The sequence below is a fragment of the Saccopteryx leptura genome, chromosome 2, assembly GCF_036850995.1.
Source record: "Saccopteryx leptura isolate mSacLep1 chromosome 2, mSacLep1_pri_phased_curated, whole genome shotgun sequence".
Classification (NCBI taxonomy): Eukaryota; Metazoa; Chordata; class Mammalia; order Chiroptera; family Emballonuridae; genus Saccopteryx; species Saccopteryx leptura.
This window is the reverse complement of record NC_089504.1, coordinates 265,105,784-265,133,140: the sequence shown is the minus strand read 5'-3', so window position 1 is coordinate 265,133,140 and position 27,357 is coordinate 265,105,784. Positions and strand designations below refer to the sequence as shown.

Sequence of the window (27,357 nt, the reverse complement as noted above, 5' to 3'; positions counted from 1 at the left end):
GGTAAGGGGCAGTAGGGAGGAGCTTATGAGTAGATGTAAGTTACCATCAGCGTTCTAGTTCTTGGGCTGAATTTATCTTGAAAGATGTTCATCATATCGCTAGAATAAATGATTGAAAAATAAATAAATAAGACTCAAGCATGGGTCAAAAGGACAGTATGAAATGAATCAAGGATTATAGAGATTAATTCCATTTTGTGTGTTGAGAGCCATTAAAAAATATGATCGCAGAGATTGCAAGGTTGCATTAAATGAGATGATGTTTGTCACAACCTACTAATAATGCACTATCTGGCATCCAGTAGGTATTCAAGACAAAAGATTAAGCTGTCTGTTTGCCCAGCCAGTCATGGGCCTTATCTTGCTACCCATAAATCAGGATTCTCAGGGCTTTGATTCTTTAGTGCTGCATTCTAAATCCCTCTCTAATTCCCTTTCACTTCATCCCTCCCTCTACTCTCCTCTCCCTCCCTAGAGCAAATGAGGCTTATCTATCTTGTGTCACCGGGCTATGGGGACAGTAAATATGAGAAGGCTTTGAGACTATTCAGTGCCCCCAGTAAATAGTTGCTTTCCTACCTCCTCTGAGTTCTCTCCATGGATGAAAAGACTAAGACAGAACTTCTGAGCCTGGGCAGCTTCTCGGGTGGAATGGACACCTGGCCACACTGTCAGTGGTCAGAGCGGAGAGTCACTGCTGGGATCTGAAACATTCTAGGAGGACACTGCAGGAGGTGGCCTGGGGTTGTACCCGGAATGGCATCTGCGGTCTAAGGGAAGGAACCCTGGACTTGGGTTTGGGGCTCTGAGACCTAGGGCAGAATCCTGACCTTACCCCTCGTGGGCTGTAGGTGGGCAAGTTACTCAGCCTCACTGAGCCCTCTTTCCTCATCGGCACATCTTGGAACGTAAATTAGACACACACACACACACACACACACACACACACACACACACACACACACACACACTCCAGTGCCTGCCTGACACATAGTGGACATTCAGAAACTGCTGAATCCGAATCCCATATCTTCTCCGACCACTGTAAGTTTCCCTGTGGGGGTTGGAACCCTCACTCCAGTTAGAGTGACCATGGCTTAATCCACGTTTGACAAGAAAGTGTCATTTTGAGTTTTGACACTGATAGATGGGTGGGCCGGACGGATGGCATCTGCCATGGGGTTGGGAGCAGTTCCCTGATTCCAACCCTTGCTTCCCGAGTCTCGTGTCCTCGGGAGCAGAATGCCCAGGAAAAATGACGGACCCCAGGTGCTGGCCCCTCCTTCCTCGACTTCGGTGGCAGATAGAACCAAGGAAAGGAGACCACCAGAGCAGTCCTGGCGGGGAAAAGACGTCACTGGAAAGTGATTCTGGAGAACCTGTTTAACGGTGATGGAAGCTGGAAGGTTTGGGGAGACCAGTGATTGTACAACACATGGGCCTTTTAAAAACCTTTAGCCCTAGGCCCTGTCCGGTTGGCTCAGTGGTAGAGTATCGGCCTGGCATGCAGGAGTCCCGGGTTCGATTCCCTGCCAGGGCACACAGGAGGAGCGCCCATCAGCTTCTCTACCCCTCCCCTTCTCCTTCCTCTCTGTCTCTCTCTTCCCTTCCCGCAGCCAAGGCTCCACTGGAGCAAAGTTGGCCTGGGCGCTGGGGATGGCTCTGTGGCCTCTGCCTCAGGCGCTAGAGTGGCTCTGGTTGCAACAGAGCGACGCCCCAGATGAGCAGAGCATCGCCCCCTGGTGGGCATGCTGGGTGGATCTCGGTCAGGCGCATGGGGGAGTCTGTCTGACGGCCTCCCCGTTTCCAACTTCAGAAAGGTACAAAAAAAAACAACAAATAAACAACAAAAACCTTTAGCCTTGATTTGAGAAAGCTAGCTCCTTATATCTTCAAAAACAGCAACTTAGCCCAGCCCAGCACATAATTAGGTCTAAGTCAGTGGGGTAGATTAGAAGTCTGGGGTGAACTCTGTTACTTATTTTCAAAGCAGAGGTAACACGGAACACTCCTATGCACTGGCATGGTGTTAAGCTTTCATGTTCATAGTATCTAACCATTGCAAAGTCTCCAAATGTTCATTTTCTAGATGGGAAATCAACCTGAGACAGTTTCTTAGACTGGATGGGGTTACCCTGAGATAAATAGTGAAAATGTGGGGGCCGACACCAGCCACCTGCGTGGAGGTGGCTGCCACAGACAGGAAGTGGGGACATCCTGTGTCTTAGGTCACACCTGCCAGTCTAACTCAGAGGCGGGGGTGGTGTCTGCAGATTTTGACCAGAGCGCAGCCATGAGAACTTGGGAGGGTGGCCCTGGAGGCCCCCCGCTTCCCGGTTGGAAATATCTCCTGCCATTACGGACCTCATGTGGAAACTGGAGGGTGACTAAGGTCTGCCTGTCATCTCAGCATCACTTGCATTCGGCTGAGATGAAGTCCTAAAGGGATAACCCTTGATGAGATCTTGAGCATCAGTTGGAATTTTGGGGAGAGGGAAGGTTTAAAACAGGGGTCCCCAAACTACGGCCTGCGGGCCACATGCAGCCCCCTGAGGCCATTTATCCGGCCCCCACTGCACTTCTGGAAGGGGCACCTGTTTCATTGGTGGTCAGTGAGAGGAGCATAGTTCCCATTGAAATACTGGTCAGTTTGTTGATTTAAATTTACTTGTTCTTTATTTTAAATATTGTATTTGTTCCCGTTTTGTTTTATTACTTAAAAATAAGATATGTGCAGTGTGCATAGGGATTTGTTCATAGTTTTTTTTATACTCCGGCCCTCCAACAGTCTGAGGGACAGAGAACTGGCCCCCTATGTAAAAAGTTTGGGGACCCTTGGTTTAAAAGGACCCTTTGGGTGCCCTTCTCCTCACGCTAAAGCGTGTCCTCTTTGGAAATGCGGCTGCCTCCCCACCCACCCACCCTCCCACACATTTGAAACTCTGCTTCTCCTTGTGAGTAGGGAAAGGCCTTTTTACCTGTAGGGGCATTTTGGGGAGATAAGGTATAGGAACATGTTTCATAAATAGTCAGAGGTTACATAAGTGTGAGGTGATGCTTGTCCTGGGCTCCCTGTGCAGCCTGCAGTGGGCTGAGGCCTCTGATCTCGCTCCCCCTCCTCCGGGGCCTTTTGCCCAGAGCCTGGCCCAGAAAGGAAGCCCAGGAACACCTCTTATGTAAGATTCGGCTCCATTAAACAGAGCCCCTCTTTCCTGTCCAAATTTGGTGAGATTGGTTTCAATTAAAAATTTTTTATTACGTGTTCAGACACTGCGTATAGCCGAGGAGATAAAGAATACGTGTGTGAATGTGTGGATATAGTTCAGTAGGGTGGTTAAAGAGAAAGAAGTGGAAATTTTGTTGTGGTTGTTAAATAAAATTGACACCCCACTACCTAAAATGAAGAGGGAGTTGCTTTGATTGCGGTGGAGACAGAGGAAGAGGTAAAGGAGGTGGGAGGTCAGGGGGGTCACATTGGCTGGACCACAACATTTCTCCCTGGGGCCCTTCAAGGGTTCTCAGAGGCTGGTTCCAAATCCACCAGGCTTCCAGAAGAAAACAAGAGAATACTTTCATAGCTTGGAGCTAGGCAAAGATTTCTTAGGGCACTAAGCATCCAAAAAAAAAAAAAAATTAAATTAGACTATATCAAAGTTTAAAACTTCTGCTCATCAAATGACATTGTTGACATAAATAAGGAAGCCAGGCTGGGAGAATATATTTGCAGTACATATATCTGACAGTAAACTTGTATCCAGAATGTGGAAGGAACTCCTATAACACAATAAAAAATTATTTTTTAATTGGTCAAAAGACTAACACAGACACTTCAAAAAAGAGTGTACTCAAGTGATCAATGAATCAAATGCAAAAACTGGTCAACACCATCCACCATTAGGGAAATACAAATCAAATTGTTTGCCAACGGCTTGCTTTGTGAACAGTGGTGCCAGCATTTGAAAGAGCCGTCTGCCCTTAACACTTCTGTGGGTACCCAAGTGCTATTTTCTTATTTTAGCTATAAAATTTTTTCTTGTATCCCTTCTATGACTCCAAATTATTTTTATCCACAGCACTAAAGCCATGAACATACAGCTACTAGATTATCTATAGATTGTAACTGTTATAATAATCCTTCACTTGTGGCCTCGGAAGCCTCTTTTCTAAGTTCACAAATGACATATTAATATTTCTCTTTGCCGGGAGCAAGCTCTCAGTGGGCTGCAGTTACCACCCTCTGTAAACACACAAACCACATTACTGGTAGTATAGCATCAGGATGACATTCTCCTGACCATAAACAGCTACACTTGGGAAATACAAATGACAGCCCAAAGGAATGCTAAGAGACCCCTGTTGGGAGCTCTAAGAGGCTCTTCCAGGGCTAGGGAACATTTGGAAAAATTACACCAAAACCTACAGTGAGGTTTCGCTACATACTCACTAAGATACAAAATGAAAACCCTGATTCCAACAAGGGCTGGGAAGGATGTGGGGTAACTGGAATTCTTATACAATGCTGGTGTGAATGCAAAATAGTACAAAGCACTTTGGAAAGCATTTTGACAGTTTTAGATAAAGCTAAATATATACCCTGTGGTCCAGCTATTCCACTCATGGGTCTGAAAACAGGTCCACAAAAAGGACACGTATACAGATAGATGTTCATAACAACTGTATTCACAATAGGCAAAAACCTTAAAAAGCCCAAGAAAGTAGCACAATGGATAAGCAAATCATGGTGAATTCATACCATAGATAATACTACTCAGGAATGAAATGAAATACACTCTTGACAAATATAACAACATGGATGAAACTCAAAAGCCTGCTGAGTTGAAGAAGCCAGATACACAAAGCACTACATTCTGGATGATTCCATCTACGCCAAGTTCTATGAAGTTGGGGAGAGAAGCCACAAGCATAACTTGACCGCAGTCCCTTCCCATGAAAACACGGAGAATCAGAAATAAGCATTTCCCCCAACAGTCAAGTAGAATTCAAACACAGGTCCATATGCATTTACTACACTAATGGGCTTCATTCCAAAAGTTGAGTGCAAAAATAATTTCAGTGCACTGAGTCTAAATTAAATGGACTAAGAGACATTTGATTTAAAGGAGCCCAGTGGTGAACTTTTTGTTCATGGGATAACTTTCTACGTTCTTTCATTCATTTAAATATTTTTTGTGCACCCACATTGCCCGGGCCTTGAGTCCATGAACAGGCAGGATAGGATCAATGTTATTGTTCTTGACCTCAGAAAGCTCAGCAGACACTCCTGACTTATAGTTCCAGCCTTAAATTTCTTTTCCAGCATATCTTCTGCTGATCAATTTTGTGCCTCCTATTACTAACAAATAGGATTACTACTTGTGGCCCTATACCAGTATCCCCTGCCCTTTCTCATCCTTTGCCTTCACTTATGCTATTCCTTTTGCCTGGAATCCAGTTCAACTCAGCAAACTTTTTGGAGCCTCTGCTGTGTTAGGACTATGGAGATGGGGTTACAAAGAGAAGACCTAGCTGGCTACTGGATATTGCAAAGCTTAGCCTTTAAATGTCTATACCCTATCCACCCTCTAAGTTTACTTCCTCCACGCAGCCTTCCCAGATTTCCCACTGAGCTGTGATCTCTGACCTTTCCCTCTTTGGAGTATTCGAATTGGGGCTTTAAATGGGCCTGCTGATCAATGATTCCTCAGCCACACCTACCAAGAGGAACACAATGGAACCCCCTCATAACTCCGTGACTCATCTCCATAGCAGGGCCCATGAAAGCTCATCCTTTATTCCTTGTCCCCAGATTTTGTTGCTTAACTTACAATGGCAGGAAAGGACATAGTCCATGGATGGTGAAGGCAACCCCTTATTGGCCTGCCCAACATCTTGCTTGGCCACCTCTTCCTCCTGCTCACCTTTGCCTTGGTGGCTGTTGCCACTCGTTTGTCACCTTCCTGTTGCCTTGGCTATCGGCCCTCTCCGCCTTCCCCTCTCACACCCTCCTACTGCAGTCTCTGCACGTCAAGCTGCAGGGCGCCCCAGCCACAGATGCTCTGGCCTTCCCCGTAGTATCCCAGAATTGTAGCCTTTTCCGTCCGTCCTTTTATCCCGCCCAGCTCCAAGTTCCCCCCAGGAAGCCAGAGCTGCTCTGTCCTGGGCCGGAGCCAGATTCCATTTCAGAACAACCCTGGGGACTCCTCTGGGTTTTTCCAGTGTTAGGTTTCCCAAATGTCTCACCAGACCAGGGAAGGAGGTCAGATCTTTTTTTCTGCTGTCTGTACTGGATCAAGAAATAGGGGAGGCCCCCTCTGTTAATAAAGAAATTTTGGTATACCACATAAGTTCAGCTCAAACCAGCGTGAATAGAAGGGGGTTTGGCCAGAGTACTGGGACATCTCATGGATGGGAACTGAAACAGTGAGCAGAGCAACCCAGCAGCCCTGCCTCTCTCACTTTCTCTCTGTGCACCTGTTGTACCCTTTTCTCTTCTTGCAGATTGCTTTTCTGTTTCCGAGTTCCCACGGCCAAAGGAAATGGTCAGCAGCTCCCACGTTTACATCTGAGTCCTAATACAAAGATATTGAGAAGGAGACCTCTCCATCTCTCAGTCTTTGGCCCCAAATTCCCGAGTAGTGTCCCAGCTCGATTTGGATGTGCTCCTCAGGCAAAGGAGGCAGGGTCACTTGAGCACAGCAGCTTCAGGGGCAACTGTGATGAGGCAAGAGGGCAAGAGGAATTCCTAGAGAAGGGAGTACAGGGGCCTCAATCTGGACGATGTCTCCCAGACCCTCCCACAGAGGACATATTGACAGCTACTTCCTCTAGGAAACCAGCCCCCCAGTTCTGCATCCAGGCACCTTGACATATTGTTGGTAAGATGCCTGTTTATGGGTGAGCCTTCTCCCGGGCTCCATAATCTCTCCCTAAGCTCCTTGGAGGGCAGGGACAGTTCTTTGTACCCCTCACTGCTTGTCCCATGCCTGTGCTCAGCGGATCCTGCTGGAAGAATATAATACATGTACCAAGAATTGTCCTGACCCCTTTACACACTAACTCACTTAATCCTTGAAATAACCCGATGAGGTAGGAACAACTGAGGAAACAGGATGGTAAGTAACTTGGACAAAATGAAAGACTTGGTAGGTGGCAGGGCGAGGATTCAAAACCAGGTGTGGTACTCAGGTTGGGGCTCCTAACCAGTCCACCTACCATCTCTAGGAGTGTTTGGTGAGTTTCCGCCTTGCTTCTCAGGTCTTTCTGGTGGCTCACATCTATCCATGCACGCAGACAGTGGTTCCCCTGAATAAGAAGGAAGAGAAGTCAGAAATTTCTTGGCCTTCCTTTCTTAGGTGGAATTGGCTTCTCTCTCTTACCTGTGTACAGGTAGCATCCATAACTCCTTCCTGTCCCTAGCTGTTTATGTGTCTGTTTCACATACATGACCAGTGGGCTTTGTGTTTAATATTGACTTACTATACTTGTATTTAATTTAATTAAATTAATTAATTAATTTATTTTTTTTCTTTTCTATTTTTCTGAAGCTGGAAACAGGGAGAGACAGTCAGACAGACTCCCACATGCGCCCAACTGGGATCCACCCGGCACGCCCACCAGGGGGCGACGCTCTGCCCACCAGGGGGCGATGCTCTGCCTCTCCCGGGCATCGCTCTGTTGCAACCAGAGCCACTCTAGCGCCTGGGGCAGAGGCCAAGGAGCCATCCCCAGTGCCTGGGCCATCTTTGCTCCAATGGAGCCTTGGCTGCGGGAGGGGAAGAGAGAGACAGAGAGGAAGGCGAGGGGGAGGGGTGGAGAAGCAGATGGGCGCTTCTCCTGTGTGCCCTGGCTGGGAATCTAACCCGGGACTTCTGCACGCCAGGCCGACGCTCTACCACTGAGCCAACCGGCCAGGGCCTATACTTGTATTTTAGATGAAATTATGATGGGAAATTAGTTGTAAGTTATATATGTGTTTGTGTGTGCGCGTGCGCATGTGTGTGGGTTATATGCAAAACAATAAAAATTAGCTATTTCTTATCCCCTTCCTCCACCCTACCTCCTTTTCCACAGAGATAAGCACTGGCAACTCAATGTTAAGTTATTCACCTGGTATTTCCCCTATATTTCTAACTCACAGTGTGCTGCTCGCTCTCGATGCAATTTCAGACATTAGTTATAGACTTCCTATTATGGTAATGAGTTTTGAATTCATGTAATTTCCCCTCTTCTCTTCTTCTAGTCCTCTCTAATTTCTGGGTAACCATTCTTTTGTTCTCATGACGGTACAAATATCGTTCATTACGAAGCCAGTTAATGTGTTTTAATTACATACGTATTCTTGCACAATTTAATTTTGTTTTTCCTGGGCTTAATAATTGCCTCTAATTTTCACTTGTTTAGTTTTCTTTCAACACCTGAGTCCTCCCACATGTTCCCACAGCTCCATAAAGCCCTGCTGAATAACATTCTGCATTGTCAAGCTTATGAGATAATCCTCTGACCTCCAGGGCCGGACCCCACGACCCAAGATGTCCCTCCTGCAGTCCTCTGACTCCCGGAGGAGAGAGCCGTTGGTCTCTCACTCTGCTGTCTGGCTCTTGTAGCCCTTTCCTCTGCTCACCTCTTGAGAATTTCTTCCACCCTTTTCTTGTCTCCTACTTCCTGTCTCCCCCACCCCAGCCTCTTTCCTATTTTTATTTCAACAAAAGTGTGTTTTCCAACAGTAGATTTCTATGAAAAGGCACATAGAAGATAATTTCAAAAAAGATTTTCTGATTGAAAATCTCCTTCTCTGCTCACTCATGATTTGGGTGGTATCTTAGAATTCCAGGTTGAAAATAGTTTTCCCTTCGAAGTTGGAGGTGTTACTGTTGTCTTCGGTTTTCAGTGCTGCTGTTGAGAAGACTGCTGTCATGCTGGCTCCTGTCCGTCATCTGTGGCCTGTTTCCCATTGCCCCTCACCCTGGCCTCTAAACTCTTAGCATCTCCTTTGCATTCCAGGCTCTGGATTTGCAGTGATGAGGGCTTTTACCTTCCATGTGAGCGCTTGTTAGGCCTGGTCAGTTTTGAGATTGATGCTTCACTCTCTTTATCTTTTTATTTTTTTCTACTTTCTAGATTTCTTCAACATTGTCTTTGCACACTTCTGTTGGTGGTTGTTGACTTTCATTCTGTTCCCTGCACTGTTTCTGTCTTTATTATTCGTTTCGGTCTTTTTCTTTTGTGTTTGAGGCTTTGCTCTCAGGGTTGGTGGTCCTTGGTTGTTCACTCATATTTAAGAGCGAAGCCCTGGGAACAGGACCGGAAGCTCCATGCGCGTATGCAGGGCTTTTAGGGAAACAGGCTGTTTTCTTTCATGGGGACCCCCAGAGATCAGCATTGGCCAGTCTTCTCTCTGGAGTGGTTCGGAGTCTTCACTGGGAAGAGATTTCTCCAGGGCTGGGGGCAGGGAGAAATAAATAGCTTCTGGGATATCAAAGCAGAGGGGGTGTTTCTGGGGTGTCCCCAGGGAGGCAACAAGCTCCAGAGAAGAATGGCTGGGAGGGCCTGGGGACCTCAGACAGTACTGCAGAAGGTTTCTGCTCAGCGTGAGAAGTAACCAAGCCCCAGAGAGCTGCTGAACGTCAGCACCTTGTCTCTAGGAACTGTGGCTGTCTCAGCAGACACCTGAGGGGACAGAGGACCAAAGACCAGGGGCCACACCCCACTGCTCAATGCCAAGAGGTTGTTTAAAGCCTCACAACCCTGGTACAGTTTCATGGAGGGGTACCTTGGGAAGGTCTGATTTCTCATGTTGTTTTGTGTTTTGCCTCTTCAGCAGCCTGCAGAATGGGTGCTCAGCGTGAGAAATCAGGTTAGGCTATTGAGGTTGGGAAGTAGAATTCATACCTGGCATGTGTGCATTATCATGTAAACTCAGGCCAAATGTATCATAGAATAAAGCCATAAAACCGATCCCTGGTCCCCAGATGCCAGTGTTCTAGATAGGCTCCTGCAGGCTCCCTGGCTGTTTTCAGGCTTCATGTGCTAAGTCTCCCATACCTGTCGCCCGAGGAGGCTGTAGAGTGACCCTCCCTGTGTCATCCACTCGTACACCACGGGAGGCCACCAACCCTCCAATGGAGATGCCAAATAAATGCGGATTTTCGGAGAGGATTTCAGTCCTTGAGCTTAGGAATCACACATGCATGTGCACCCATGTACACATGCATGGACACACGAACCGGGTCCTAACCTGAGTAGCCAAGAGAGACCAGAGGGGAACCAGGCTCATTTCCAGTTCGCTTCCTGCCCAGGGGTCTGCAGGCATGTAATCACAGTCGCATACAGAGGCCTGGGCCAGCTGTGCTTCTTACAGTCTATTAGTTCCAGCAAGGCAGGGTGGAGAAGAGATACGGTGCCAGGCACGGCAGCACACAGGAGAGACAGACAGACAGGCGACAGGGACAGGACTCCTCCCGAGCACTGGTGAGAAGTGGCCTTCCCTCACCTCCCCGTCTCCCCGAGAGCCCCGGTGATGAGGCAATGCGTCAATATATTTTCAGCAATTCTGCTAAGTTGTGTGTCAGAGAACCGAATGACAGGTCTCCAGAGGTTTGCATGTTTGATTCACACCTCACACAGCAGCCGTGCGCTGCCAGGGGAAATATCCCGGCGGCAGCCATGGAGTCGTCAGCGTTATAGCCATTTCGCTTGTTTTATTGTCTGGGCCTTGGGGAAACGTGTGAGCCATGTGACGCCAGCCCTCCTTGCTGGGGATGACTCAGGCCCCGGCATTCTGGGGAAGCAGAAACCTGGCCCAGGAGAGAGCAGTTAGCAAGCGGAGGCAGCCAGCTTTTCATTATAGCCCTAGGTGAGATGCTGTTCTCCTAATAGATACATGAAGATTGCATTCTGAGAATACTGGAGAGCCTCTTAAAATCTCATGACAGCCTCATGAAACATACAAATGAGACTCTGCTCTGTGTTTCAGAGAAAGAAACTGAGTCCTGAACGGCTAGCTGGCTGGCCCATGATGAATCACTTAACAGAACGGCCCGGAAATCCATATTCATTCTCACTGATTCTCTCTTCCCTGTCTTTCCTTTTTGACCAAATGACCCATTTTATGGTACTGATTTATTATGAGACCACTAAGTAGAGACGTGTAATCTGGTGAGGGGGGAAAAACACCAAGAAAAAATCCAATTCAAAATATAAATGTCTTAGGAAATGATCAAATCAAGCAGTATTTTTTTTTTTTTTTTTTTCACTTTTAAGATGGTTCCTCTGGGGAGTCCCTTAATGGTGAGCTTCCTTGGTACATTTAAATACTGGCATATGAATCTTTTCTTGCCAAGCAAAGGAGGGAAGGCAGGAAAAAGTGCCACTTTAAGCTGAGTGGAGTACCCTGATGTTAATGAGAGCTGAAGCGTGGTTGTAGATTAGCAACAATTTATGAAATGATGGTGTATGTAGAACTGATTCATAGAAATGCAACTCACATGCAGCTTCAGGGTCCACACGCATTTTACGAAAGCAAGTCCCGCTGTTAGCAGTATAAACCCAGAAGTGTGGACCCCCAGAGGGGCTTTCTGGAGGCTAAGCTCAGTGGGGTAAACAAGAAAAGAACCAGAGAACCCTGCCAAATGGCCTCAGAGCTCAGCTACCCGTGAGGCTGGGACAGCGTCAGTGTCAGGGTATCAAGAGGGGCCATCTGTGATTGGCAGGTAAATGGCTGTAGAGCCTGCGGTCCTAAATGCAGATGGAGTTTACTGTCTTCGTCCTGAATCACAGCCAGGATTTAGGAGCAGGGATCCCTTCTGTGCTATAAACTTTGAATATCATTAGCCCGCTTAGGAGGAAGCCTGTGCGTCTGAGAACATAACAGGCCTGCATTCAGATTTGAGCTCAGTAGTTTCCTACTTTGGAGAGCCTAGACAAGATCTATAGTCTCTTCAAAGCTTAGATTCAGCCTTTGAAATTGGAGAGCGTAATTAACTACCTTGCAAGGAGGTAGTAAGTTTTAGAGATGGTGTCTGTGAAGGATTTGTGTATGATAGGCCCACAGAATTAGTAGCTGTTATTTTTATTGGGAAGGAGGCTGGAATCTCATCAAGGAGAAAGAGAAAGGCTACATCAGCCCAACGGGGTTGGGAGGGTGGAACACCATAATAAATAGTGGATGGAAAGTCAGGGCCCCTCGGGTCTACATGCCCTACCTTGAGCTCAGGTCTGTGTACTCATCAGCCCTGGGACCAGTGCCAGCAATGCCCATGTCTGCCCAGCACAGCTTGGAACCTTGCATCATCAGAAGCAGCAGGGTGCCAATTAGGTGCACCCATCTGGGACTCTGAGTCAGGAGCTGGTGATGCAAAGAAACGGGGTGGTGGAGAATTCACTTTGGGGTTAGCGGTGGCGTTGGCATCCGGTTCCCAGGGCACCTGAGCCAGCACGGTGCCTGGGGAGTTCCAGCGTTGGCTGCCGAGCAGACAGAGGCGTCTGCCTCAGCCCTGGCACCTGTTGGCTCCTCAGAGTGGTTTTGCGGAGGGATTTTTGGCTGCCGAGCCTCTCTTTGTTCTCGGCTGTGTTTAGAGACTTCCTGAAAATTCTGCAGGCTCCCCAAAACTCCCTTCAATAATTTTTTTTTCTCTTTAAGTCAGAGAAAGTCCATTTCTGTCCTTCGCAACAGGAAGTTGACTGGTCTACCTTTCCAACCACCTTGCTTGAAGTAGTTCCCCCATGACTCTATATTTCCTTTAGTGTGCTCATCTCTGCTGGCAACTGTTTTACCAGATATACTTGTTCTTTATCTGTCTACCCTCCCTGAATGTAGAAGGTAACAGTTGCTTTTCAGAATTTTATGATTTTGGTCCCATTATTTCAACTTTCACTCTGCAGAACTCTTCCTCTAGGGTCAGGCTGAATGTTCACCAGACTGGAGTTTGATTGGGGTCTGCTAGGTCACAGAACCAAGGACCTAGTCTTCAAGGGGGCTCTTCACTTCAGAGCACTTTATTCCCCCCACATTTTGTTACATGAGCATTCCAAACTAAGTGCTCAGAGCCTGGGAAGTCAAGCTTCTTTGAAACCATGGCGTCTTAGAAACTCCTCCTCCCCCCAGGCCTCTCACTGTGTTTCCCCAGCCTGCTGGGGTCACTGGAATGGTCACTGCTTCCAGGAAGCACTGCTCCCTTAGGGAGCTCCGGGCCTTGGAGGATACAGGAACACCAGGCTGGAGCATCTCACCCAGTTGGGGCTGCGGCAGGGCAGCCAGCCAAAACACCACGTTCCTGGAAGACATTTTCTCTGGAATCAATGTGCTACATTTTCCAAGGCCTCGCTTGGCCCTTCTGGTGCAGAGGACTGAGGGCCATGTGAGCCAATTGTTTTTGTGCGTTTGCTGAGTAAGTAAACCGATGGTGCAACCGAGCCTGGGGCTACCAGTCCAGAGGTTTGCTGCTCTATTTTAAGATTCCCCCTTCTGCCTGTTTCCCAGCAGTCATCACTTGGTCAGAGGAAAGGGAAAGAGGGGATGGGAGAAAATGAAGGCCAGGCTATGAGTGTTGGTTACTCCCAGCTGGGTGGAAATTCCCACCCTTCTGGAGATGAAGCACTGTCCCCCACCCCCACCCACTTCCAGCCTCAGACTGAGTGACTCAGAATTCTTCACTGGCATGGGGAGGACAAATCTTGCTCATTTTCATAACAAGAATGAGGATAGCATTGCATTATTTGTATAAATCTTAGACTTCTCAGAGCACACTCACAGACTTTTCCCCATTTGTTGGGTAAGACAGACTTATTACTTTTTGTTTGCAAGTGAGAAAATTGGGGCACAGAGAGGTTGCTGATTGGCTGCGGTCACACAGCTGGTTAGTCAAAGAATCAGTCATAGAGGTTGGATCTCCTGAATTTTAAATTATGTTCTGCCATTCAGTAAAGGGCCATTTGTCCTCTTTCCCCCATTTCACGCCAGCTTTCCTGAGCTCATGAGCATGTGTCTTACAGAGAATGGAGCATGGTGGCTGGTACAAGGTGACTCCTGTGGCTTTCTGTTCTTATGGTGACTGTTCCTCAAGTTCCGCCTCACAAGAGAGGACATCCATTCATGCACATAACCAGATACTGAGTGCCTACTGTGGGCGGATACTGTGTTTTTGAAGGTTCAGAATATATGGACAAAAGAGTTGCTAACCCCCAAATTACAATGAAATGTGCTGTACTGTTAGGAAGGGGTAATGAACTTTATCAGGGGTGATGAGGAAACTATCACAGATGAGCTGATCCCCCCACCCCCAACTTTTAATCGTGAAAATTTTCAAGCATAGAAGAGTTGAAAATGACTACAACCACTGCCTAGCAACCATTGTCAGCATTGGCCATATTATCTTTCTTTCTTGCTCTCTTTCTCAATCTATAGATAGGTAGATATAAATACATAGATATAAACACATTGATGTAGGCATATAGCTAAATCATTTGAAGGTAAGTGAGGGATTTATAACATTCACTTCTAAATATTTCAGCGTGTGCCTGACCAGGCAGTGGTACGGTGGATAGAGCATTGGACTGGGACGCAGAGGACCCAGATTCGAAATCCGAGGTCGCTGGCTTGAGCACGGGCTCAAGCTGGTGAACTATGCTCAAACCTGATCACCAGCATGAACCCAAGGTTGCTGGTTGAGCAATGGGTCACTTGGTCTGCTATAGCCCCCTGGTCAAGGCACATATGAGAAAGCAATCAGTGAACAACAAAGGGGCCACAACAAAGAACTGATGCTTCTTAGCTCTTTCCCTTTCTGTCTGTCTATTTTTATTTGTCCCTCTCTCTGACTCTATCACAAAAATAAATAAATAAATATTTCAGCATGCATCTTCAAAGAATAAGGACATTTGAAGAGGTAAATTTTGAACTGGGTTTTGTCAAATAAATAGCAGTTTATCAGACAAAAGAGGAATGTCATTCCTGGTAATGGCAATGATGATGCACACAAAAGCAAACACGTGAACAACACAGGTTATTTTGGGGACAGGCTATTGAGCGTGACCAGAGCTGAAGGCATTGGGGATCAGGTAGAAGAGGAGGTTGGAGTAACTGATGAGAACTGGACTGTGGGGAAATTGCATGTCCTGGTGAGGAGTTTCAGTGTGCCCTTGGGAGGTGGGAAAGACTGGAGGATTTAAGAGGGTGATGCATGGTCTCATTTACCTTGATCTGGCACCAGAGTATGAGAGACAAGAAGTAGGTGCTGGAGCAAATGGGCTAGGATGCAAGAGGGCGAGGACCTGGTTGTGAGGATGGTGGAGGAAGATTCCAGAAAGCAGATTAGACAGGAGCTAGAGGCTGTTTGGAAACCAGAGGGTTGTAAGTGAGGGATCATTGATGGTGAATGAGATTTCGCCTAAAAGCAACTGAATAGATGCTTTACTGCCATGACTTAATGTCATTGACCGAGCAAAATGTGGTGGTGTGTACATGATACTGATTCACTTTGGACAAGTTAAGTATGAAGACACTTAATGGTGGAAAGATGGGTCTTGACCTCTAGCAGGGGCAGAGAGATAGGTTTGTGGGGGTCATCACCATATAGACAGTGGTTGAAGCAATAGCACTTACTCTGATAGAGGCTTCAGTACGAGAAGAGAGGTGGGTCAAGGCCACAGCCCTGGGCAGCACCTACACCACATGGACAGAAGACAAGAGGAGTAGCCACGGAGGTGGGAAAAGAGCTAGAGTGTGGTGGGCTCACCTGGCAGGTTGACCGTGAGCCTTAAATGAGCTCCTATGTCTGAAATTCCAAACTACAAGCTGGGACTTGGTAGTTGCTGGATAAGTGAAAGTACTGTTCTTAGAGCAGAAGGACATTTCTCCATGAAGAGTGTGGGCCCCAGAGTCAAAGTTGCCAAGGAAGAGTGACCGGGCTGGCCCTCTATAAACGGCACCTTGAAAGCTGACAGTCCTACTCTCTGTGCCCCCTCCCAGGAAGTGAAGACTAGACTGAACGATAAGAGAAGGTAGAACTTTATTTCTCGAACCCTCTTGGAGCCGGGGATGTGAGCATTTTGGAACCCAGGGCAGGAAGGAGATTTCTGTCGCTCTGGAGTGGTGATGAACTACATGGATGCTGGACTCAGATACTCAGTATCAAATCATGGCTCTACCTTCTGTCCCTTCCTCAGTTAACCTCTCCAGGCCTTGGTTTCCCCATCTGTCAAACAACAACAGTCAGAGGACGTTCTTCAGAGGTTAGTGTGAGGATTAAATGGATGAGGACTGTAATACCCATCAATGTGGCACCGAAAATGCCTACTAAGGGTAACACGGCTATTAGTGCAGCTAGACGGCTGGAAAGTCGTGAGATTTGGAACCAGCAGGTCCTCTGCAATCCCACTTGGAGCAGCACAGCCAGCCGGCTGGTGGGGAGGGAGTACTCCCCGGGGCTCAGTCACACAGCTCACTGCGTGTCTTGTTGTGCTCAGATGTGTGAGGCCCATTAGGAAGAGCTTATTTCTTTTTCTGCAAAACATCACGCACCCCCGCTGTGCTTTTCCCTTTGTCCACCTGGGCCTGTTTCTAGGACAGATGCTGTGTCAGGAGCCGCTGGCCTGGGAGCTTGTGAGAGGACCACCTGTTCCCAATGCTCCGCCCCCTGCCTCCCTCCCACCCAACTCTGCCAGCCCAGCCTCCAGCGGCTCACACACCCAACCACGTTTCTCCCTCCCTCCGCTCAGGCGTTGCAGGCACACAGAGAGGCACGTTTCCCCGCACAACTTGTCGCACAGGGCATTCACAGCTGGGGTCGGTACTTTGTCTAGCCTCTCCTGTTTTCCTATAAAACCGCTCTTCCTCTGAGCCCCTGCATGGGCCCTCCCCACTTCCGCACCCCACTCACCCTGTTGACAAGGGATTCAGGGATGGTGGTTCAAAGAGGGGGAGAGGGCTGCATGAAGGACGGCTCCCTGACTCCCAGGAGATGGCAGAAGCCCCTAAAGTGTTCACACGCTGGGGCTTGTGCTCCTGCAGCCCTCCTATCTCATAGGTGGCCTGCGTGAGTGCACTGAAACCCCCAACTAGGGCAGTGTGGAGTAGGGACCTGATGGAGCAGCTGGGTCCAGGGCCAGAGCTACTCAGAGCCAGAGGACAGGGCATCCAGTAGCCCCGGGTTTGGACCTGCTAGACGGGACTGGGTCCCAGTCCTGGCACCTCCAGTTATGAGGTGTATCACTGTAAGTAGACTGCATACTCCCACTGTATATATCAATATATAAATAAAATTAGTGTATTGACAAATAGCTTTTAAAATGAGTTGTACAGGAGGGGAGGAGGGGTGGGGCCTGCAGGGATGTGTAGTTCTAGGCAGCATGGCGCCTGTGGTAACCTGCTAACGGCTGTGTTTGGCTGGGTTTTAGGATGGGAGTCGAAGGACCTGAGATTGGGTGGATAGAGCCTTTATATGCCGTACAGAGAAATCAAACATGTTCCTGGTAACCATGGGCACCACTGGTTGAGGCTGCCCTGCTTTGGAGGCTAGGGGTCCATTGGCTCGGTTGGATAAGGAGAAGAAGCAGGTCTCCCACACTCCCACCCCACCAGAACTCTGCCCAGAGGGGAGGAGAAAGGTAGAGAAGAGGGGAAGAAACCAGAGAGAAATAGTCAAAGTTAGCAAATCCTGGCTCGAAAGGATCATCAGGGAAAACAGCCATTTCCACCATCCAGGCTAAACTCAGTCAGCCCCTCAGCCCAGGAAGGGAGGGCACCCACAGTTTTGTCACAGCCAGCAGGGAAGTGGCCACCAGGCCCTGTCTGTCTCACTCTTCAGGAGGTGATCTCTCCTTCCTCATCCAGCCACTTGGAGGTTTCTACACCTAAAGGTGGCATCCAATTGCGCACCCGACGAGCCTGCGCCTCTGCCTGTGTGTCAGGACTCCCAAATCTTTCTGCATCTTTTCTGTACCCCAAACCACAGCAGGCAGCTGTTTGTCCCACTTGAACCATGCTCCCTCCTATGTGTTGGCATGGTCATGGCTCTCAAATCCTCTCACTTGCCTGCTATTTTTTTTTAACACTGCTGCCCCTGTCTGATCTCTCCCCTCCCTGGAGGTCTGTTGCAAGGTCAGGCAATGGTTTCTTTTCACCTCCCCCAACCCCCCCAATGTTACTTCTGTTTCCTTCACTCAGTTATAAGTTTAGTGAAGGCAGGGAAGAGCTCAAAAGGCTGCCGTTTCCCCCACCGACTTGGGAACATAGCTAACTCCTGAGAGTTGTTTATTGGTAGGTTGATGGTTAAATTGAGAAGATCCAGAGCAATGTAGGGATTGCCTATACCAAGTCAGAAGTGAGGAAGTAGTTTCGTTTCCCCAGTTGTTTTCAGCAAAGGCCCCTCTAGGCTTCTGCCTTGGTGGAAAGGGTGGAGCTGAGGGTCAGGGGCTGCCGAAGGAGGTGGAAGGCCATGTGGCTGGGCATTTGTGAGCTGTTTAATCCTGACACCAGAAACCGCAGGCTGCAGAGCTGCATCTCCACTGAAGAAAACGCAGCTGGGCTGGGAGTGCTGGGCTGTCGCGTCCTTACCAGAATGGCAGTTATGAACCGACTGACCTGCTGGGAAGAAGAGCATTTGGGATAAACTATGAACTTGAGAAAGTTTCTGCCAGGAAACTGAAGAGGTAGCCAAGGCCGCCCTGAGGGCTCTTCGCCTTGAGCAGGGAGCTTCATGCTCACAGATCGGACTTGCAGGTCAGCAACCACACTCCCTTCCCTTTGCCTCTTTTACTTTCTTTGCTGGCTGGGAGAAAGAGCTAGCTCAGGAATTTGGAGATCCATGGGCCCAGTTTCAGCTGTTCTCAGTCCCAGCGTCTATGCAAACCTTCTAGTTCTTCTGAGTTGGTTTCCAGCTTTTCCTAGAGGCCGGCGGGGGTATTTTTCCTAGGAAACGGTGTGCGCGCTTCGTCTCCATGTGACTTCTCTGCTGCCTCTCCCTCCGCGTGCCGGCGTCTGCTCCAAGGAGGGCAGCCCCGTGTGCCCCCCACTGTGAAAGATGCACGCGAGTGAGGGGGGTGCAGCCCTGGGCCGGGCGCTCATTGGGTTCTGCTCCGGGGCCCCGCCTCCGCCTTCGCAGCGCCCGGCCCCGTTCTTCGATTGGTCGGTGGCGAGTAGGCCGGCCCGCCCCCTCCAAGGAAATAAAAGCCGCGGGCTCGCAGGCTCTTCGCTTGCAGCTTGATCAATCTAGTCCGAAAGGAAGAGTATCAGCTGCTGCATATCCTCTACCTTCTCGCGCTCCCGGTGCCCACTGGAACCCGCCACCATTCTCCCCACGACGTGCTGCCCTGCACCTGCAGCCATGTGCCGGACCCTGTCCGCCTTCCCCATCACCTGCCTGGAGAGGTAAGAGGAGCTTGTCCCGCTGCCCGGAGGAAGTGGGGTGGCAGGCTTGGGGTCCCGGTTGAACGGAATGGTAGGATGCTAACGACTGAACGGAGAGGGCAAGTTGGTGCCACATGCTCAGATGCTTCCCCTAGAGTCTTAGAGAAGCGCCAGGCCAAGAGAAGGGAGAAAGGAAAACAGAGGGACCTGCTCACTGTTATTCTCTATCCTCTGAGAAATGGCAGCCCTTCTCAGGTGACCTGCTGAAGACCATGTAGGCATCAGCAGGCAGAACTGCCTCCCCCAGTTTCTTAAGCTCTTGGCTTTCACTCTAAGGCTCAGGTCTAGGGACATGGCCTCCTCTGGCCCTGGGAATCAGTTTTTTTAAGTCCGCAGGTGAGGGATGTGGCCACTTCCCTGGAACTACTCAGATGCCTCCAGCCCTTGCTGGAGCTGGTGATAGGAAGGAAAAAGTAAAGATGAGGAATCAGTTTCCATACAGTTCCAGAAATATTCGTAACAAGCCTAGAGGGTGAGAGCAGTGTGACTTAAGTGTCTGAAGTGCTGTGAACTCAGAAAGCATAAGACCTACTGAGGCACAGCTCAAACATGGCTTTCACTGTTTTGGGGTTCATGACACTAAGGAGAGAAGTAAAATTTAGGCCCTAGAAAGAGCCAAGGGTTCCCAGGAACCTTGAGGCTGGACTTTGAGTGGCGCCAGCTTGAGCTCTTCTGAGACCCCGTACAGCTGTCTGCCCTGGCTGAACAAGTGGAGATCCCTAACCCGCTCATGCTTTTGTCTTCCAGAGCCAAAGAGTTCAAGACACGGCTGGGCATCTTTCTTCACAAGTCAGACCTGGGCTCCGAGACTGGGAATGCTGGCAAGTTCGAGTGGAACAACAAACACAGCAAAGAGAGGTAAGTCCTGCTGATCAGCCTAGGGCCCCTAGAGGAAACGGCCAGATTTAGGAAGGAGTCACGAGAAGGAAAATAAAAGGAGAAACTAGGACATGCTAGGGTGGACCATGGTGACCCCTTCCTGGAGATTTTAGTGGGTCTTCTTGCTGGTCTGCTGTGGCTGCTTGGCTAATGAGTGACTGGGTTGGTGGCTCCAGGGTTCTAAATTTGTCAACAGATGAGTGTACCCAGGGCCTGAATGTCTAGTTACCAGATTCTCCCACCTGGAGATGCCATTGCACAGGCAAGCAGGGCTAGGTCAGGGTCCAGGACCAACTGAGGTTTTTAATCAATGACTGGACTTCCATTAGTGTGCACCTTGCCTAGAAGCCCTATCACGTTGAATATCAACTGTGCCAGGTACTGCACCAGGCTCTGGGGTTCTGTGTAGACAAAACCTTTATCCATGAGGCCCTAATTTCCTTGGAGAAGTATACAAAAGAACACTCTGAAGAGTCAGGGGAAAAGAAAGAATTTTGGCCAGCGAAGAGACAATCTTAGGGTTAATTACTGAGGGCCATACAGTGCCTGGCTTTGGTTTCTGGTTACTGGCTTGTACTCTAGAAAAACACCACTGTTTCCCCTAACCTCAACCAAGGGTTTGAGGAATCAGCTCCAATAATCACCAAGCAAGTCATTATGGGAATTATGCAACTCCCATCAGAGTTCTGGTTAGAATTTGTGCTAGGCATTAATATCTTGATTTTTTTTTTCTTTAAGTTAAAATCTTGACCTCTTTTTTTTCTTTCTTGTTTTTAGCAGAAGCTTCTCAGAAGATGTGCTGAAATGGAGAGAGTCGTTTGACCTGCTGCTGAGCAGTAAAAGTGAGTAGAACCGTGTTGTGTCTGTCTGTGGATGGCACGTGTGTGCTCATGTGCTTGGGGGCCAGCCTGAGGGATGTGAAAGCGTGGGCAAAGTAACAGTAGTGGTCATAATAATAATAATAATGATCCCCTAGTGTGTCAGCCTCTATTCAGAATACAAAGGCAGGTCCTTGTTCCCGGGAAAATTACATCCTAAAAATAGAGACATTAACTACAGTTGCTGCCTTTTTTTTCTTTGATCCCCTGCTGTGCCTCAGTCTGACCAGTGTCTCTCTCTCTCCTCCCAACCCAGATGGGGTGGCCGCCTTCCACGCTTTCCTGAAGACGGAGTTCAGTGAGGAGAACCTGGAATTCTGGCTGGCCTGTGAGGAGTTCAAGAAGATCCGGTCGGCTGCCAAGCTGGCCTCTCGGGCTCACAGGATCTTTGAGGAATTCATCTGCAGCGAAGCTCCGAAAGAGGTCAGAGCCTCGATATGCCCCATGGACGCCCCAGCCCCTGCCTGCTCCTTTCCCACTGAGAACTGGGGGTGGGAGGGGCCAGTGGCTGAAGGACTGAGTTTAGAAGTAGAATGGCCCTACTTGACACAGGGGCAAGTGGGCTTCTGTGGCTGGAGTTTAGAAATATTGGGCTTCCTGTCACCCTTCGGTACCATTACCCTCAGATTCACCGATGGGGTTGGAGGGGTTGGCAGGCGTTTTGGCTTCGGTCCATACCTATTCTTGTAGACTAAGCCCTTTTTAGAGAGGCCCAGAACAATTACACTCCTGGGGAGACGAGGCCTTGTAGAGACCTTGTGTAACCTGCCTGGCTCCCTGGCTGATCTGCTTCAGATGGGCAGGTCTGTGGTCAGTGGACATTCAATCTTCCCTCAGGCCTCCACTGCCTGTTGCCTGCATTTGGTAAAGAATGTGAGGCCACCTAGTGGAGAAAGGATAGTAATGCTTTGCTTTTGTGTCATATTTTCTATCTTATTTTCTGAGCACTTTGCTTTAGTCCGCATTATTCAGTAAGGAATTGTTGAGCACCAGTATCATGCCAGGTCCTGTTATAGTCATGGGGAGTAGAGCAGCAAACAAAAGATAGACTCTTATCCTAGTGGGAGAAGATGCCAATAACCAAGCAGATGAATCAACATTTGCCAGGGGATGCTCTTTCCTCTGGTAAACAGAACACAGGACAGGGGAGGGAGCTCAGAGTACTGGGCAAAGGCAGTGAGTTCGTCCACTTTATAAAGGGAAGTGAGACATTTGCTGTCTGATAAGGTGACATATGAACAGAGCCACGGAAGAGTTATGGGAGGAAAGGACATTGTAACATAGGAAAAGGCAAGTGCAAAGGCCAGAGAGTGTTGTCACCACAAACCAGCAAGGGGGCCTGTGTGGAGCCTGGAGAGTGAGAGAAGGTGGTGGGTGGCAGGTGGCCATGTGGGCCCAGCACACACTTTGGCTCTTCTTCTGAGTGACATGGGAGAATGTTTGAAAGGTTCAGTCTGGCTGCTGAATGGGGAACAGACCATGGGCTGAGGGGAGAAGGCAGAGACCCGTTCACAGGCTCTGGCACTAATCTAGGAGACGGGATGGTGACTGGAACCAGGGGACTTACAGAGGAAGGGGTGAAAAGGGGCTCCATCTGTAGACAGTCTTATTCCTCGAGCATTCTGAGAGATTGGAGGGCAGACACTGGATCAGAAGTGGGGACAGACTCAGAGTTGAAAGCCAGTTCATAATGGATGCAGGAGACTCGAGGTTCCCGGTTCAGAGTCCAGGGCTCCTTGCACTGCCCGCTCCCCCCACCCCACCCCAGTTCTTCCTCCCTCTGCCTGCTGACACCCTCGCCCTGCCCCCCAGCGCCCACTCACCTGTGTGCTTGCCCTCCTTCCCACAGGTGAACATAGACCATGAGACCAGGGAGCTGACCAGGATGAACCTGCAGACGGCCACGGCCACATGCTTCGATGTGGCTCAGGGGAAGACACACACCCTGATGGAGAAGGACTCCTATCCACGCTTCCTGAAGTCACCCGCTTACCAGGACCTGGCTGCTCAAGCCTCGGCCACCAACGTCTCTCCATCCAGTTGCAGCCCGGCAGAGCCTTTACACACCTGAGCCTCATGGCAGTGAGGAGCCAGCCGGGAAGAGAGGTTGAGTCACCCAGCCCTGAGGCAGCTGCCCCGTGTGGGAGGCAGGTTCTGCAAAGCAAACAAGAGGACCGTGAAGGAAAATGCTGTTTTTCTTTTGGAAGCAACAGCCACTCCTCCAGAGACTGTGGGACTGAGTTTCATGCATGAGGGGGTCCCCCACTTCCAGGACTTGTGGATAAGGGCTGAAGATCATGGTTGTGCGGTACTCTCCGGGGAAGGGAATGTGATACAAGAGTTATCATCGGCTCTTGTCATTCTCAGCGGGGCAGGGAATATTCCAGGGTGGTTAGGGAAACGTGAATAAAGGGAAACTCGAAAATGAGAGCGGGAAGGCAGCCGATCAGCTGTTTGCCTGTTGAACAGCTGACTGTTCCCACCCGGGTTTCCTAGTGTCCAGCCTGTCCTGGGCACGGAGGGAGGGCGCTCTGGATGTGCCCGTTCCTATTCCGTCCACCGCACCTGCCCCTGGGCCGCCCGAGGGCCTCTTAGCTTGTGCTTCTTAACATCTCCCAGTCTCTCCAGGACCAGGGAACCAATGTGATGCTTGCCCCAAGCTGAGATTTTTATACCTCAAACACTGGCCTCTGAGGCCCTTTCTAAGTCAGTAGAGGGTCCTGAAGAGAGGTCATCCTGCTCATGTGAAGTTAATCTCGGTGCTCTTGGTGATCCTGTAGGTGGCCCTGACTCTGTGTTTGCAGCAGGGTCACCTGTGAGCAGCCCCCCGCTGTCCCCCTGACAAGGGCCTCTCGCTGGGGTGTGCTCTCTCTCAGCTCATTCCACCATTGCGGGTGGAGCCCCTGCGGGAAAAGGCACGGCCTCTCGGTGAGTGGCTAGTCCGCTCCCAGGCCCAGCAGTGTGCAGAGTGGGAGATAACAAAGAAATCTCTCCACAGTTCCTGAAAGTCCTTTTTCAGTCAAGCCAGTCTATTTTTTGTGGGTATGAGAACAGGGAAACAGAGACACCCAGGATGGAAGGGAGCCCCGTGTTTCTTTCTGATGGATGCGAGATGCACTTCCTGGAATGTTGGGGGAGATGGTGCCGGGACCACGGTGGCCCTGGGACAGACCACAGAAGCTGGGAGTGGAGTTGGGGAGAGAGGCTGCTTAAAAGAGCAGGACTAGGGGAAATCAGAACCTGCCTGTCACCTAAGGGCATTACTGAACAAACTTTCTGAAGGGGGTACCGGGCAGCCCCGGGTGCCCCAGGAAAACCAACCCTGTTCTCGCTGCACTGTGAGCTCCTCTATTTAAATTGTAACATAGTGTTGATTTTGTGGTGATTGTTGTAGTCTATTATTTTTGTTACTTGTTGGTGTTATTGCTATTGTTATTTATTATCAGTTCAGTTGGCCTGACCTGGGACTCAGCAGGAGCTGGCAGCCTGTCCCCCTCTCTCTACCAGGCTCTACCTCTGGACCTCTTAGCACCTGTCAGGAACTCCTCACTGTTTAAATATTTATTTATTGTTGACAACTGGAGCTGGTTTCCAAGATATGAATGATGTACTCCATCCCTGTTTTTTCTATTTCAGCATGTTATATTCTTGTAAAATAAAAATAGAACTCAAACACGAGATCCTGTCTCCAAGGGCTGTGTGGTCAGGGGACCTGGGGGAGGGAAGTGCTGGGGAGGGACTTGTGGGGGAACTGGCCTTTGGAAGTTCCACAGGACAGATGGGTGAGCTTCCCCATCACCAACAGAGGCACGAGCGACAGAAGACCCATGTTTAGCTGGGAACTGGCGGAATCGAAGAGAGGGGTCAGTCCTAACAGCGTCCACCGCGATTGGTGACTTCTTTTAGCTGATGATGGGCCCAACTTGTGTTGGCTGTTGTGTCGTGTTGATGGGACTCAGCTCAGTCTGCTGTCACATCATAACCGTATCCTTTGCCCACCGAATGAAGACTCAGCACAGCCATTACCAAGTCTGCCTGTCACAGCACAATTAATGGTTGGGAAGTGAGGACAGAATGCCCTCCTCAAAATCCAACGAAAATACCACCTTCTCCGTGAAGCCTTCCCAGATGTCCATGGCACAGAGTTCATGGCTGTCATTTCTATGGTTCTTGGACACACTATTCTTACTGTTGGCCACACATATGGTGTGGCACTGTAGTTGATCTCATCATTTCTCATTTGCTTCCACTAAACTGATCCCTTGAAGGTCAGGAGCCATACTATTCACCTTGATAAGATGGGACAGAGCAGGTCACAGCAAAGTGGTGCAGAGCCCTGGCTATGGAGTCAGAAGGTTGGGATTGGAATCCTGGCTCATTTGCTGGAAGACCTTGGGAAGCGAAGACTCTAGGCTTAGTTCCCTCATCTGTAAAATAAAAAGAGCACCCCCCTCCTAGGGAACATTGGATGGTATGAGAATAAAAGTATTTGGCACAATGTTAATGTCCCAGGAATATTTTTTATTATTATTATTATTATTATTGTTATTATTATTATCCAACTCCAAGTATTTATCACAGTGCCTCGTACACGGTCGGCACCAGTCCATGACTATTGATGGATGACTTTTTAAAAATAAATGGACAATTTCAAAGCCAGGATGCCAAGTCTATTTGTCTTTCGAGTATAGGACAGTTGTTCCAATTTAGTAATTCATTTTCAGAATTTCGATGAGGAAATCAAGAGTTGAGCCATTAATTGAGACAGTGCTCACTTGTTTTCAAATCCCACTGCTGCTTCCATGTGACTGCGGCAGCTCCCCCCCCCCCCCACACAGCCCCTCTCTCATCCTCTGCTGCCTCCCTGTGGCCATGTCAGGCCATGCTAACTTTTTCCTTGATTTTCATCATATTTTAAGTTTAGCTCTATCCTTTGGAATTACTGTATATCCAAGAGATCTCATTTGTAGTTTTTGTTTATTAATTCATTTTAATAAAGATGTGAACTTTTAATAAATCATTATTAGCATAATTACTGCTAAGTTAGCCCAATATGTCCAGGGATTAAAATAGGTTTTCTTTAGTCAACAGGGTTGAAATTAACTTTAAAAATTGACGTTCTTGCCTGACCAGGTGGTGGCGCAGTGGATAGAGCATCGGACTGGGATGCGGAAGGACCCAGGTTCGAGACCCCGAGGTCGCCAGCTTGAGCGCGGGCTCATCTGGCTTGAGCAAAGAGCTCACCAGCTTGGACCCAAGGTCGCTGGTTCCAGCAGGGGGTTAACTCGGTCTGCTGAGGGCCCGCGGTCAAGGCACATGTGAGAAAGCAATCAATGAACAACTAAGAAGTCGCAACGCGCAACAAGAAACTGATGATTGATGCTTCTCATCTCTCCGTTCCTGTCTGTCTGTCCCCGTCTATCTCTGCCTCTGTAAAAAAAAAAAAAAAAAAAAAAAAAAAAAAATTGACGTTGTTGGCATAGATGTGGAGCAAAGGGAAGCCTTGTGTACTGTAGGTGAGATTGTTAAGTTTGTGCAACCACTATGAAAAACTGTATGAAGGTTCTTCAAAAAATGAAAAATACAATAAAATAGAACTATATGATCCAGCAGTTTTACTTCTGGTAATGTAGCCAAAGGGAACAAAACACTAAAAAGATAATACCTGCCCCCCATGTTCATAGCAGCATTATTCACAATAGTCAAGATACGGAAACAACCTCAGTGCCCATCAATGGATGAATAGATAAAGAAATCGTGGTATGCATATATAACGGATCATTATTCAGCCATAAAAGAAGGAACTTCTAACCATTTGTGACAACATGATTGGAACTTTAAGGCATTATGCTAAGTGAAATAAGTCAGACAGAGGAAGATAAATACTGTATGGTCTCACCTATATGTCGACCTAATTAATTTTACTTATTTATATTTTTTACAGAAGCAGTGAGTCAGAGAGAGGGATAGACAGGGACAGACAGACAGGAATGGAGAGAGATGAGAAGAATCAATCATTAGTTTTTCATTGCGCGTTGCAACACCTTAGTTGTTCATTGATTGCTTTCTCATATGTGCCTTGACCACGGGCCTTCAGCAGACTGAGTAACCCCTTGCTGGAGCCAATGACCTTGGGTCCAAGCTGGTGAGCTTTTACTCAAACCAGATGAGCTCGTGCTCAAGCTGGCGACCTCGGGG

The 27,357-nt window shown here is 48.7% G+C and overlaps 2 protein-coding genes across 3 annotated transcripts in view; one reads left to right on the top strand and one right to left on the bottom strand.

Annotated features, from left to right (window-relative positions):
* Nucleotides 1-27,357, bottom strand: part of NPL (N-acetylneuraminate pyruvate lyase) — a 182,937-nt gene that overhangs the window by 147,911 nt on the left and 7,669 nt on the right. The gene's annotated exons all lie outside the window — the stretch shown is intronic.
* RGS16 (regulator of G protein signaling 16) lies at nucleotides 19,200-24,837 on the top strand. 2 transcript variants are annotated; one of them, XM_066361682.1, is made up of 5 exons: nucleotides 19,200-19,363; nucleotides 20,150-20,260; nucleotides 21,062-21,123; nucleotides 21,416-21,582; nucleotides 23,009-24,837. In XM_066361682.1, the coding sequence occupies exons 1-5, from the start codon at nucleotides 19,320-19,322 to the stop codon at nucleotides 23,228-23,230; spliced, it is 606 nt and encodes a 201-aa protein (XP_066217779.1). In that variant the 5' UTR covers nucleotides 19,200-19,319; the 3' UTR covers nucleotides 23,231-24,837. The 2 variants fall into 2 exon arrangements, with proteins under 2 accessions (XP_066217779.1, XP_066217778.1); XM_066361681.1 differs by having other exon boundaries at nucleotides 21,059-21,123.

Bases quoted from the DNA above. Each gene is read 5' to 3' on its own strand.
- RGS16 (XM_066361681.1), top strand. From the start codon at position 19,320: ATGTGCCGGACCCTGTCCGCCTTCCCCATCACCTGCCTGGAGAG. The intron at 20,261-21,058 runs GTAAGTCCTGCT...TCTTGTTTTTAG, and splicing joins AACAAACACAGCAAAGAGAG to CAGAAGCTTCTCAGAAGATG. The intron at 21,124-21,415 runs GTGAGTAGAACC...CTCCCAACCCAG, and splicing joins CCTGCTGCTGAGCAGTAAAA to ATGGGGTGGCCGCCTTCCAC.